Source organism: Balaenoptera borealis, assembly GCF_965194805.1.
Source record: "Balaenoptera borealis genome assembly, chromosome: 8".
NCBI classification, from domain to species: domain Eukaryota; kingdom Metazoa; phylum Chordata; class Mammalia; order Artiodactyla; family Balaenopteridae; genus Balaenoptera; species Balaenoptera borealis.
This window is the reverse complement of record NC_138865.1, coordinates 54057150-54071311: the sequence shown is the minus strand read 5'-3', so window position 1 is coordinate 54071311 and position 14162 is coordinate 54057150. Positions and strand designations below refer to the sequence as shown.

General features: G+C 43.9%; 1 protein-coding gene across 4 annotated transcripts in view; it reads right to left on the bottom strand.

Moving 5' to 3' along the window:
* Positions 1-14162, bottom strand: part of SLC24A2 (solute carrier family 24 member 2) — a 244445-nt gene that overhangs the window by 21606 nt on the left and 208677 nt on the right. For all 4 annotated transcript variants that reach the window (XM_082401000.1, XM_082401002.1, XM_082401001.1 and 1 more), the window contains one exon: positions 3883-4023. In XM_082401000.1, coding sequence (XP_082257126.1) covers positions 3883-4023 — 141 coding nt within the window. The remainder of the gene's footprint in view (positions 1-3882; positions 4024-14162) is intronic.

The following is a 14162-nucleotide window of genomic DNA, read 5'->3' as shown; positions in this document are numbered from 1 at the left end:
ACTACTCTTGGAAATTGGCTGTCATGTGAATAAGCCCAGGCTAGCCTGCTTAAGGATACAAGACCAGTGGAACAGAGACAAGGTGTTCCAGCTGACATATGCCTACACCAACCAGCCCTCAGCTGTATAACTAAGTAGCAGAACTGTCAGGCTGAGCCCCACCTAAATCGCCAACTCACAGAATTATGGGCTAAAAATAATGCTTGTTGTTTTAAGCCACTAAGTTTTGGGGTGGTGTGTTACACAGCAAAAGCTAACTGACACAAGATCAAACCTAATGAAACTCTCCTGAGCTGAGCATGAGTAAGAAGCCACTTACTGGCCTTTGTATCAATCGGCATGCTTTCGTTCGGCATTTCATGTATGCAAAGAATGACCATATAACTCAAACCAGCATGCTTTGAGAGTAAACTGGGACTATCTCAGGCAAACGGGGATATATGGTCACCTTAAATTAGCAATATTGTACTGATAGTTATCTCTTTATGCTTTCCTGAATCACAGAATGTCACCGCTGGCAGGGAATCTAGAGAGCTTCCTCCACTCCTGTATTTCACAGAGGAGGAAATACAGGGTCCAGAGTTGAGAAGTGACTTTCCCATGATTGCACAGCTCATGAGTCGTGTGGGAAAAGCCATGATAGTAAATGGTAGCATGAGAATGCTCCAGAGTCAGGAGACTTGGGTTCGAGTCTAGCTGCTCTTACTAGTACAGCTGTGCAATCTTGCCCTGTAGTTCTATGTGGTCATGATTTGTTTCCTCTACTGAGTTTAGAGCACCTTAAGAATGGGAATTGTGACTGATGTGTCTCTATATCTCTTTTAGGGTGTAAGCCTGATGCCTGGCATATAATAGGTGCTCAATAAATATTTGCTGAGGAAATCTAGAAACACCCAGTGTTTTACCTAGGAGTCTCATTTCTGCTTGGAACAGCACATGGTATACTCAGGAAAAAACAGAAAAAAATCCAGTCCATCCAGGGATGGCCCTTGGGGGTGCAGTGAGCAAAAGCCCCATTGGCTACCCCAGCGCACGCTGCAGGGGCTGGCTCCCACGGGGTGCTATCAGCGAATGACCAGTCAGCAGTACTACAGGGGGAACATCATGTTCAGCTGTATTTGCTTGCTTTGCACCCCTCAGGATAAGAGCATCAGCCTCTGTTTCGATCCAGGTAACTACAGCCATGGTGGGATCCTGTTTGCTGGCCAGGAGTTACAGGTTGAGAACTCTGATCTTCCCTAACAGTTCCCTTGACCTATCAGCTCAGATCACGGAGGGGACGAGCACTTTGCCAGCCTTTGCTCTAAGAGTCCCACGCAACCCTGAGATTCTAGGGCCTTGAGTCATAGGCCATTCCTGCACATCTTCCTGATGGCTTCAGCAGTTGTGTGCTGACATCAATCACTCATTTGTGAAAAATTTATTTTTAAAATTATTATTAAAATTTTAAAATTGAGGTGTAGTTGATTTATAATATTGTGTTAGTTTCAGGTGTACAGTACAGCAATTCAGTTATATATTGGGTTAGCCAAAAAGTTCGTTCAGCTTTAAGTGAAAATAAAAGACACATTTTTCATTTTCACCAAGAATTTTATTGAACAATGTATTCACTAACCGAACGAACTTTTTGGCCAACCCAATATATATTATATATATATTCTTCTTCAGATTCTCTTCCCTTATGGGTTATTACAAGATATTGAGTATAGTTCCCTGTGCTATACAGCAGGTCCTTGTTAGTTATCTATTTTATAACATCAGTCAGTCTTATCAGTGAACCAGGCCCCTCTACTCTGGGCCATGATCACTCTAGGCCTGCTGTGGGGATTTAGAAAACCCTGTCTGTCTCCCTCATTTTCCTCTTTGAGCTAAGCAAAAGCATCGGGCTAAACAGCAGAGCAATGGTGACAGAAAGAGAGAGAGACAGAGAGAATAAGTGAGTGAGCGCACGTGAGCACACACATCTCAGAATTGTCAACGTGATGGGAGCCAAGAAGAAACTGAACCCATTCCAGCTATTTGGCTGCAGGTTTCCAGGAAGCCAGGCCTTTGCATACAGCAGATGCTCTGTAACAGCATCTTGAACAAAGAAACCTAGATAGCACTTTAAGTGAGCCACACCTGCTACATTCACCCTTTCCTAGGAATCGTCTAATGTCAGGAGTCCTTAAATGAGGGGTCATTCCTGGCCTGTACTTGACAAGACAAGGCTCTCTATCAGGTTGGATTATTTCTAGGTCAGGGTAACGAGACAGGATTTTTCTCCAGTCTTTTTCAAGGGAGGAAGGTGGGATCATCACAGGGCTCTTGAAGAGGGCTGCTAAATTATGCTGGATGTTACCACAGTATTCTATTCCAAATGCTTTTAGAAATGATGTTTTCAGATTTCTACCTTCTGGCGTCAAGAAATATGAGGAAGAGCCTAAGCTGTGTGATCACACGGGCCTGGGTCTGAATCTCAGCTCTATGCCCTAGGAAGTGACCAGGCTTGAGCTAGTTAACTCTTTTTGCCTAAGCTTCTTTCTACTTATGCCAATTATATGTGTATATATATATATATATATACAATTTTATATATATAGTGCAGGCATATATATATGTATATGCCCATACTAGATGTTTTCTGAGATTTACAATAGAATTTATGAAGTATACCAAGGATAGAGCATGATGCATAGTAGGTACACACTTTTGTTGAATGAGTACGTGTGTGTAGGGCCATAATAAAAAGTAGAGCTGTTTCTCCTTATCTCTCATTAGTTCTTTCACCCTTTGGGGCAGTGGCCCAGGAACCCAGTTTGACACTACTGGGAAAGGATGTTCTTTTGATTTGATCTACATTCAGATTGTACTTTGCTGATTATAAGATGGTATTGTGTTCACAGCATACAGTACATAATAGCGGCAGATAATAATATTGATTATGATAATGATAATAATACTGGTGGGAGCAGATCAGACATATAGGCATTTACACCAGACGAATGCATTTCTGTAAATTATTTTTTGAATCAAGTGAATAATTCGTGTACACAAATATTCAACAAAATGTGAGTCACCCTTCTGCCTCAGACCTTCAGTTCCCCTTTGCAGAGACAATCACTGTAGTGGTTTTAAAACATGGTCACAAGTGCTCTGAAACTGCTGCCATCAAGGGTGTCATATGCTATAGGACACTGATATATTCTAGGGAGACTTCTTATCTCTTCCCCTTTAATCAAGACAGACTTATGACTGCTTTGAGTAGTAGGGTTCAGTGGAGGTGACTCTGTGACTGCTGAGACTAGGCCATCAGAGACAATGTAGCTTCTCCTTGTGTTGCTAGAACACTCACTCTTGGAGTCCTGATCTCTTATGTAAGACATCTGACTGTCCTGATGCCACCATACTGTGAGAAAACCCTAGTCACATAGAGAGGCCACGTTAGGCTCTCCAGTAGACAATCCCAGCTGGGCCCAGACTTTGAATCATCTCTGCCCAGGTGCCAGAAACATGAGCCAGGAAATCTCCAGATGCTTCCAGCCCCCAGCCACTTGAGTCTTCCCAGCTGAGGCCCCAGACATTGTGGAGCAGAGACCAGCCATCCCCAATGTGTCCATTTGACTTACTGATCCACAGGACCCACAAACAGAATAAAATGGTTGTCATTTCATACCACTAAGTTTTGGGGGAGTTCATTACGTAGATTCAATAGCCAGAACAATCACTATTATTGCGTATTTGACCAGAGAAATTTCAGGCACACATATATATATGCATATACATGTGTATACGTCACCCCCTTTTCCTTTTAAGACAAGTAGAAGCAGGCTATGCATACTGCTATATGCTGTGCTTTTTACAAGGAATTCATTTCAAAAAAAAAAAAAAAGCTTTACTCACAGGTTTGCGAACATCAGGTAAGGTAATCCAGAGAGGAAACACTATGGGGAAAACAATTAGGAATGTGACTTGTTTGCGGGTATCGGAAGGCCAGGCCAGGCTGAGAGGCTGGTCCTCCTCATCTTCACCCGTCTCTGTGGTCTGTTGTAGAAAGAGAGAGAGAGAGAAAATGAACAAAAAAGACAATAACATCCGCAGGCCACAGAGCAAGGAGAGAAGTTCCGGATCTCATTAGGAGTTTTCTTGGGTCATCTCGGCTGCTTCATCCATGTAACTTTTAGGTTTGTAAGAGAACCCCACCTGTCATAGTCTGAATCCCAGGAACAAACAATACATTGCTCAGCCATGAGAATTTAAGAACTTTCTTTCCTTTCCCTGAACGCTCTCCAGCCTCTCTCTTTCCTGAATTGATCGTTCAACTGGAGTGGACTCTGAACTTAGGAGAAACCACATCTGCAGAGCAAAAGACCCCAATGCCAACCTTCTTCTCCTCTCTTCTTGAGGAGAAAGCCACAGGATTCAGAATCCTTGGGAGTAAATTTTTTAAAATTAAAATAATCAAAAATCGTTTTTTTAGAACACAGATTTGGAGTGGGCAAATGAAAGTAACCACAGAAATCAGTCAGTAACAATGCTCAACTCCCTTCAGTGGCCCTGGAATAGTTAAGTTCATGGATTATTGTGTGGTTGTGAGTTTCTAACCTGCCTAATCACCTCATTAAATTCTAAACCATTTTATTTCCGGCCAAAGGCTTATTATGCAAACATATATATGCATTCACAGAGAAACAGAGTATGGAAGTAGAGGACGCTAAACCTGTGGGTGTCAAGCACACAGGGCTGCAGAGCCAGGGGGTAAACTTCAGAGTTTCTGACTTGGCAGCAAGCGGCCAGCGTATTATTCGCTGCCCGCTGAGGTCAGCAGCTTCTGAGGTCCCAGAGCTAGAAGGGACAGAAGGTGGATCAGGGCCTGGCAGGATGACCATTAGCCTGTCAGACGGGCCCTCCAAGCCTCCGAAACAGCACTGCAGACCGCATCAATCACTCCCTTCTCTGCTTGTTTAAAAATGAAAGTGCAGCAGCAGGACCAAGCGTCAGATCTAAAAATATCAATAGGAACATTTCCACGGATGCTTCCTTTTGAGACCATATAAATAACCCACACAGGCTTCATACAGCTCCTGCCCTCCCCCCTGCCCCCCACCCATGGCTCTTGCTTCCAGCATCCTGTACTATTTCAGGCAGCGCTGAATCCCCCCAGCACTTCTCTCCCTAGGGAGGTGGTAAGTGGGCCAGGCTCGGGCAAGTTGTCTTAGAGGAAAAGGACAAGACTAGAGGCAGGGCTGGGTGTGAGGCCCGACTTGCTGCAGTGTTATGTTTATTATTTATAGTTTACACCCTAGTACTGCCAAAAGGATTTGTAGTGGTTTACACAATCACCCCCACTTTCTCTCCAGAAGTTAAAATAAAAAAAATAATAATTAAAAAAAGCTAGTCTTAAGCCATGCTGAAAAAGGTTCTTTCTCTTTACGTGTATGTCCTTGGCAGTGGGTGAACGAATTTTAAACACCAAATATGAGGGAAATAAGAGGATTAGGTAATAAGGCAGAATTAGGAAGTCAGCGCGGTTTATTTGGGTTGTCTGGACCCTCATTAAATATACTTCTTATGCTCCCCATCTCTTTGCTATGCAATATGCTGGAAAAGAAGGAAGATCTAAAATCAGTAATCTACATTTCCACCTTAGGAAACTAGAAAAAGAAGAGCAAATTAAATCCAAAGTAAGCAGAAGAAAAGAAATAATAAAAATTAGGGTAGAAATCAATGAAAGTTCAACTAATCTATGACAAAGGAGGCAAGGATATACAATGGAGAAAAGACAGTCTCTTCAATACGGGGTGCTGGGAAAACTGGTCAGCTACATGTAAAAGAATGAAATTAGAACATTCCCTAACACCATACACAAAAATAAACTCAGAATGGATTAAAGACCTAAATGTAACACCAGGCACTATAAAACTCTCAGAGGAAAACAGAGGAAGAACACTCTTTGACATAAATCACAGCAAGATCTTTTTTGACCCAACTCCTAGAGTAATGGAAATAAAAACAAAAATAAACAAATGGGACCTAATGAAACTTACAATTTTTTGCACAGCAAAGGAAACTATAAACAATACGAAAAGACAACCCTCAGAATGGGAGAAAATATTTGCAAATGAATCAACAGACAAAGGATTAATCTCCAAAATATATAAACAGCTCATGCAGCTCAATATTAGAAAAACAAACAACCCAATCAAAAAATGGGCAGAAGACCTAAATAGACATTTCACCAAAGAAGAATACAGATGGCCAAGAGGCGCATGAAAAGTGTTCAACATCACTAGTTATTAGAGAAATGCAAATCAAAACTACAATGAGGTATAACCTCACACCGGTTAGAATGGGCATCATCAGAAAATCTACAAACAACAAATGCTGCAGAGGGTGTGGAGACAAGGGAACCCTCTTGCACTGTTGGTGGGAATGTAAATTGATACAGCCACTACGGAGAACATTATGGAGGTTCTTTAAAAAACTAAAAACTGAATTACCATATGACCCAGCAATCCTAACTACTGGGCATATACCCAGAGAAAACCATAATTCAAAAAGACACATGCACCCCAATGTTCACTGCAGCACTATTTACAATAGCCAGCTCATGGAAGCAACCTAAATGCCCATCGACAGACGAATGGATAAAGAAGATGTGGTACATATATACAATGGAATATTACTCAGCCATAAAAGGGAATGAAATGGGGTCATTTGTAGAGATGTGGATGGACCTAGAGACTGTCATACAGAATGAAGCAAGTCAGAAAGAGAAAAACAAATATCGTATATTAACGCATATATGTGGAATCTAGAAAAATGGTACAGATGAACTGGTTTGCAGGGCAGAAATAGAGACACAGATGTAGAGGACAAATGTATGGACACCAAGGGAGGAAAGTGGGGGTGGGGCTGTGGTGGGATGAACTGGGAGATTGGGATTGACATATATACACTACTATGTATCAAATAGATAACTAATAAGAACCTGCTGTATAAAAAAAATAAAAAAAATATGTTTGTGAGGAAAAAAAAATAAATCAATGAAAGTGAAAACAGGATGTCAACAGAGAAAGTCAACAAAACCAAAAGCTGTCTCCTTTCGTACATAGTTCATGAGGGTTCATCCACTGCTTCCTTTACTTATCCCGAGGGCTCCCGTCCCTGACAGAAGCTTGGGCGTGCTGTCCCTGGTTCCTCTTCTGAGCTACCTCAACCTCCTCCCAGAAGATGTAGCGGATGTAGAGAGTATCACTCCCTGTTGGGCTCACCAGCCTCCCAAGCTGTCAGTTGACTACATGAATAATCTCTGTGTCATGAGACCAGTGAAGATTAGGAGACAGGTGCATTTTAACTGTTCCCTCCCAGATATGATCTTTCTTGTTTAATCCAAATGAATGACTTTCCCCTCCCCACCTGGTAGATGCCTCAGGAATAGGGAGGACCATGGGAGAGTTGGGAATTTGCATTATGACTAATAAGTACCCTGTCTCATGCAAGGTAGGTGGTTTTTTTCAGAGAGAGGATGCCAGCACTTTCTTGAAGACCCATCAAGCTGATCTGATGAGTTCATCAAGGCTCCTCCCCCTTCCAGAGTTGACACTCCCCCCAGTCAGGTCCCCCACTGCCATCTGCAATCGAGCAACTTCTCTCTAAACTCTAAGCTAACCTTTTTCAGAGAAAAAACAAAAGCAACTCTTTATGACTCATACCATTTTAATGACACCAACAGATGGTGACATTTCATCAGTAACCCTTCTGCTTATAACCTACGGATTAGCTCCTTTCTCCATCTGCCCAAGTCACCAGGCAGGCAGTGCCCCTAGAAAATAGCAGAAAGTAATTGTCTGTTTAGATGCATAAGCTCTAAACATACTACTGGTCCAACGCAAACAATTAGCTATATTGTACGGCTTCCAAAAGCTGCATTTGAGGTTGCTGTTGCTAGGGCAGAAATGGACGAGGAGAAGAGACTGGGTCTCAGGCTGTACAAACAGTGCTCTCCGTGGGGACTTCATGGCCTCTTGGGGACGAATCTTGCTACAGAGAAGTACAGGAGCCCAGAACCCTGTGGAGGATTCTAGAGGTGCCTGGGGAGCAAGGTTGTCAGCATATTTTAGGGGAAATTCTCTTTGTCTTTTTGCCAAGTGCAATCTCACTCTGGTTCAGTGGGCAACAGCTTGCAAGCTACTTAGAGGAAAAAAATTCTGTTCCAAGTCTGGGGGCTCGATTTGCCTTTGTCTAAGCTGGGGCTGTTGGCATGCTCATTTGTCTCAGCCCCGGGAGAGGCTTGGCACTGATTTTCCAGCTTTTCCTGGAGTTGTGGCATCCTGGCTTTGACCTTGCAACAATCCATCCTTAACCTCCTAAAGCTTCTGCAGCATGTCTATAGAAAGAAAACAAGGCAAAACGATCCTGAAAAAATTCAAATGTCTCGTGATAGTTTAAGGTAGATTGAGATCTACTGGGGTCTCCGTAGAATCCCTAGAATTGTGTAAAACCAGGGCACCGATGACTGCTTTAGGGCCTTGTAATCTCTGACATGGAAAATGTGAGCCTAAGACAGACGACTCTAAGTTTCCACATTCTGGTTGTCTGATCTTGAAGGAGTCAGTGCAGCCTGGTGGGAAGAGCAGGTGGTGGAGAATCAGCAACCCTGGCTGCCCTTCTCTGCTCGAGCTGGGATTCCTTGGGTGGTGACCATGACCACCTGCAAGTATTCACTGAGTGCTTTTTAGGTAGAAAGCATTGCACTAAGTTCTGGGACTCTTGATTTGAAGGAGACTTGAATTTCAAAGGGGAGACAGAACAAATGGCTCCAAAGAATTTATTCTTTATCTAGTTACGGGGATGCTGGCAACAGCTTCTGCTTGTTCTCTAGTATCTATTCTGCCTGTTATGGATTGAATTGTGTCTCCCCAAACTCATATTTTGAAGACCCAACCCCCAGGACCTTAGCTGTGACTGGAGATAGGGTCCTTAAAGAGGTGATTAAGTTAAAATGAGGCCATTTGGGTGGGTCTTAACCCAATACGACTGGTGTCCTCATAAGAATAGGATATTAGGACTCATGGAGAGTCCTGTGCATGTGCACGCATGGAGGAAAGGCTGTGGGAGGACACAGCAAGAAGGCAGCCATCTGCAAGGAGAGGGGCCTCAGAGGAAAACAACCTGTAGACACCTGGATCTTGGATATCCAGCCTCCGGAACTGTGAGGAAATAAATTTCTGTGGTTTAAGCCACCCAGCCTATGGTATTTTGTTATAGCAGCCCTAGCAACCTAATATACTGCCCTTGTGCTTTAGTGATAGAAGGCCTACTTTTACCTGGGTCTGGAATAAAGACTATTTCTAGCCTTCCTTGTAACAAGGTGTGGTCATGGGATGAAGTTCTGGCCAATGAGATGGAATGGGAAGTATTCTCTGCAACTTCTGGGATGTATCTTTAAAGGGTGGAGGTGTATCCTTCCTCACTCCTTCCTCCTTCTGGCTGCCAGGAATGGGGACATTTTGGCCAGAGCTTGAAGAGCCATCTTAGACCATGAGGTGGAGAAATAGTATAAAAGGATCTGACCTCTGACACCCATCAAGAGCCATTCTAGCTCCGGGCTGCCTATAAAGACTTGGGAGAATCATCGGATGAATGGAGAAAGAAGATGTGGCACATATATACAATGGAATATTACTCAGCCATAAAAAGGAACGAAATTGAGTTATTTGTAGTGAGGTGGATGGAGTTAGAGTCTGTCATACAGAGTGAAGTAAGTCAGAAAGAGAAAAACAAATACAGTATGCTAACGCATATATATGGAATCTAAGGAAAAAAAAAAGTCATGAAGAACCTAGTGGCAAGATGGGAATAAAGACACAGACCTACTAGAGAATGGACTTGAGAATATGGGGAGGGGGAAGGGTAAGCTGTGACAAAGTGAGAGAGTGGCATGGACATATATACACTACCAAACGTAAAATAGATAGCTAGTGGGAAGCAACCGCATAGCACAGGGAGATCAGCTCAGTGCTTTGTGACCACCTAGAGAGGTGGGATAGGGAGGGTGGGAGGGAGGGAGATGCAAGAGGGAAGAGATATGGGAACATAAGTATATGTATAACTGATTCACTTTGTTATAAAGCAGAAACTACCACAATATTATAAAGCAATTATACTCCAATAAAGATGTTAAAAAAAAAAAGACTTGGGAGAGACATAAAATTCTATCTTACTTAAGCTGCTGTGATTTTGGGGTTTTGGTTGCTCACAGTAGAACCTTATCCTGGCTGATCCAGTGTCCTCTTTATGAGGAATCAAGGGAGAAAAATCTTTCACATCTCAGCACTGGGAAAAGTCATGCTTCCTCTGAGAAACTGAGAAATCCGTGCATCAGGGGAATGATATTCTTTATTTCTTGGCACTGGGGAGTTCAGAGCCAAATTTGTAACCCTGTGCAGCAATCACAGCACTGGAATCTGCACTCACCTTACTCTAGTCTTACTCTCTTCCTTTCCTTTCCATCCTTTGCTGAATTTTCTCAAACTAGTCATTTTATCCTTTTACATCAGATGTATTTTTGCAAGCAGCCTCGAATCTTTGTGAAGGTGGGGCAGACCTAAAAATAAAAGTCTGCAGTGGTCCAACAGAATTTTGGGGATAACTTTATGAGAGAGTGAGAGAGAGAGAGAGAGAGAGAGAGAGAGAGAGAGAGAGGGAGGGAGGGAGGGAGGGAGAGGGGGAGGGGAGGGGAGGGGGAGAGGGAAAGGGGGAGGGGAGGGGGAGAGGGAGAGGGAGAGGGGGAGGGGGAGGGGGAGAGGGAGGGGAGGGGGAGAGGGAGAGGGAGAGGGGGAGGGAGGGAGGGGGAGAGGGAGAGGGGGAGGGAGGGAGGGAGGGGGAGGGGGGGAGAGGGGGAGAGGGAGAGGGAGGGGGAGAGGGGGAGGGGGAGAGGGAGAGGGAGGGAGGGAGGGGGAGAGGGAGAGGGGGAGAGAGAGAGAGAGAGAGAGAGAGAGGTAAGATGTTACTGTACGTGACAACGCATGACAAATGGACAACTACCTTCTTGGATTCATTATCAATACTGAAGGTTGGAATCTGGAGGTCTGGCTATCAGAACACCTACAGATAGAAGAGAACAGTTCCAGGGGGCAGTTAGCACCTATTGGGAGGTCTCTGGAGCAATCAACTCATGTTTATTTTCCTTTATCTAGTGAATGGGAGGAGTGGCGGCAGCCTGCCCATTTGTGGCCTAGCATCACGAGAACTGGTTCAGCTTCTTTGCACGTGCGTCTTATACTATTTCCACTTGTGCCTCGTCTGGATGGTTTGCCCCAGAATAAGTGTCAGGTTTCCAGTGGAGGGGCTTGAGTTGGATTTATCAGTCCAGAAGTTGCCTCTTCAGCCAGAAAAATATTTCTTGGAGGCAACTCAATTTCTTATTCTTGTCTGTGAAGGGCACTGTGCAAGATTCCTGCGTGAAGGTGAGCCCACTTTAATGCAAACTCTGCTGTCAGAGAATTAAAATGAACACCCAGGAGGCATCTGAAAATAGGCCAACTTTGAGTTCAGTTTTGCTGATTGGTAATCACATCTCATCTCCAGTTCACAAGGAGCAAGCTCAGAGGATCGCTTGCACCTGCCTAGCTCTCAACTCGGTGGGGTTTGATTCTTCTTTAACCCCCTCAAAAGGACCACTCAGTTCAGCACTCAGGAATGCCACCTCTTCCCACTGGAGAGTCCCTTCAGTGTGGCATGATGCTGGATAAAATGCAATGCCAGTACTTAGGTATCTCTGTAAAAATATAATTCACTTACGCTAAAATACTGGGCCAGGGTCAAACTGGGGGAAGGTGAAGATTTCAAGTGATTTGGACTTCTACTTAAAAAGAATGGTTCCTAGTATATTTGTTGTTGTTGCTGTTTCTACGATTTATATCTGTAGAAAAAAAGAATCCGTTTTACCTCCACATTGTTCAGTCACACAGATGCCCACACGAATGATCAAATGGGGCAAAGCTCATGGAGTGCGGTGTGGGCTACGAATCCCCAACAAGACCCCGAGGGGCTGGGAGTGGGAAGAGACATCCATAAAAACATTCGCCGAGCCTGAGATATGAGGCTGGGTGGGTGCACCAAGAGTATTGAAACTGTCACCCTCAACAAAAGCCACTAATAAAACACGTGAAATATGTAGGCTACGTGGGAGGTGTTCATCTGTAGACTGCGGATAGTAACTCTCAGGCAGTCGCAGGATGCACGGTACCTGGGAGAGACCAGGGGATCAGCACATGTTATCCTCTTCCTTTCTGCCATTAATCTCATCTCTGCCACTAACTAGCTATGTGACCCCAGGCAAATCAACGGAAATGCTGGAATAGCAAAAGAACACATACGTGTCACCTGTAAGGCATCTGGACCTGGGGTGCACCTCACCCCCTTTTAGGCCCCCAAAGTCCTTAAAAACCTTGTCATTGTGAAGCAGAGCTTCTTTGTCCCCTGCAATGTTTTAATGTGGGACCACCTTCCTGTCCAAGAACTTGTCATTCATTTTATCATTTGGACACTGAATGATCATGAAAGACAAGCTGCAATCATATAGACCTCTGCAATCATCTAGTGTAGGAACTTCAGGGCCGCAGAATTTCAGAGCTGGAGGGGCCTGGGTCATTGAGCGCCCCCCCCCCCAATTGAGGACCCTAAGATGAAGTGATATGCTGAAGGAAGGTCACAGTGCCAGGCTCATCTCACTCCCAACCCAAGGCTCTTCCAAAATACCACATGGCCTCCCCTCCTCACTCCTAAAAAGTAGGTATGAATGTTCTGTATGTCCAATTACACTAGGTTTCCCAGCTTTTTGTAATAAATCAAATCTACTAAAACAAAAAATGCTAGCTATGGCAAGCACTAAGAATGTAACTGACATAATTTTGGTTGATTTTCTTGAGTCTAGAACTAATTTCTGGTGGTTTGGCTGCCCCATGTTCTTGCAAAAGCTGATCAGAAACATTTGATTCTTGGACGCACTCTTTTCCTTTTCTTGAGTCTGCTATGGATGGCATATCTGTGTCTCTCCAAAATTCATATGATGAAATCCTAACCCCCAAGGTGATGGTATTAAGAGGTGGGGTCTTTGGGAGGTGATTAGGTCAGGGTGGCAGAGTTCTCATGATTGGGATTAGTGTCCTTATATATAACTGGGAAGCTAGCTTGCCCCTTCTGCCACATGAGGACACAGTGACTAAATGTCCGTCTGTGAACCAGGAAAAAGGCTGTCACCAGACAATTGATCTTGGACTTCCCAGCCTCCAAAATTATGAGAAATAAGTTTCTGTTAATAAGCCACGTCGTCTATGGTATTTTTGTTATACCATCCAGGGCAGCTTTGAAGGGGAAATGAAGGACAGATCTGGGCGTGGGTGGGGAGGAGGAGCCATTGTGATTCTCTCTTCCCTCCTCTATCTCCTTGGGTGATATCTCCAAGGAGCCAGGTACAAATTTAAAAATGAAATGTGGGTACTGATAAGATAGCAAAGAATGTCAGGACTTCAAATACAGGTGAAAAAGAAAGACTTGTTCTTTAGCATCTCTAGCCAAGAAAAAAGTGCAGAAATTTAGCCCAGGTCTGAAGTAGGAGGAGGTGACAATCAAGTACACCATAATGAGGGCTCGAGATTTTATGTGCATTTCATTGCTTGATGTCACCCCTGATTCCCATAACTGTGGATAATCCTGTACTGGCTACTTCTAAAATGAGTATCTAGGGAACATTGGCGGAGATGGATTAAGCCCTTTACAATCATAAACTTTCCCGAGGCTAACTCTAGCAAGAAATGAAATAGGAGGTGGGTTATTTCCAGACTCCAGCATTCCGTGTTCACAGGCCAGTGGAACCTCAGGGGAAGAATATGCGCAAAAGAACAGCATCGTCTTGGAACAGGGACCATCTGCTTCTCCTCCTGCCTTTGTCCTCTTTCATTATTGAAGCATTAAAAATACTCTTTGACAAAGGTGGCATGTTTTACTTTTCCATTTAGGTTTCCTTGGGAACTGACGAGAAGGTGTGTGCACCCGTACAAAGCGTACGTGGGAGGCTCCTAGAGAGAGAAGAAATCTTGAAAGTGCCTCACCTAATGAAGGGATTGCTGGAGAAGGGACTAAAAGACGAAGAAGACCTACTTCTGCTCCAGAATGTT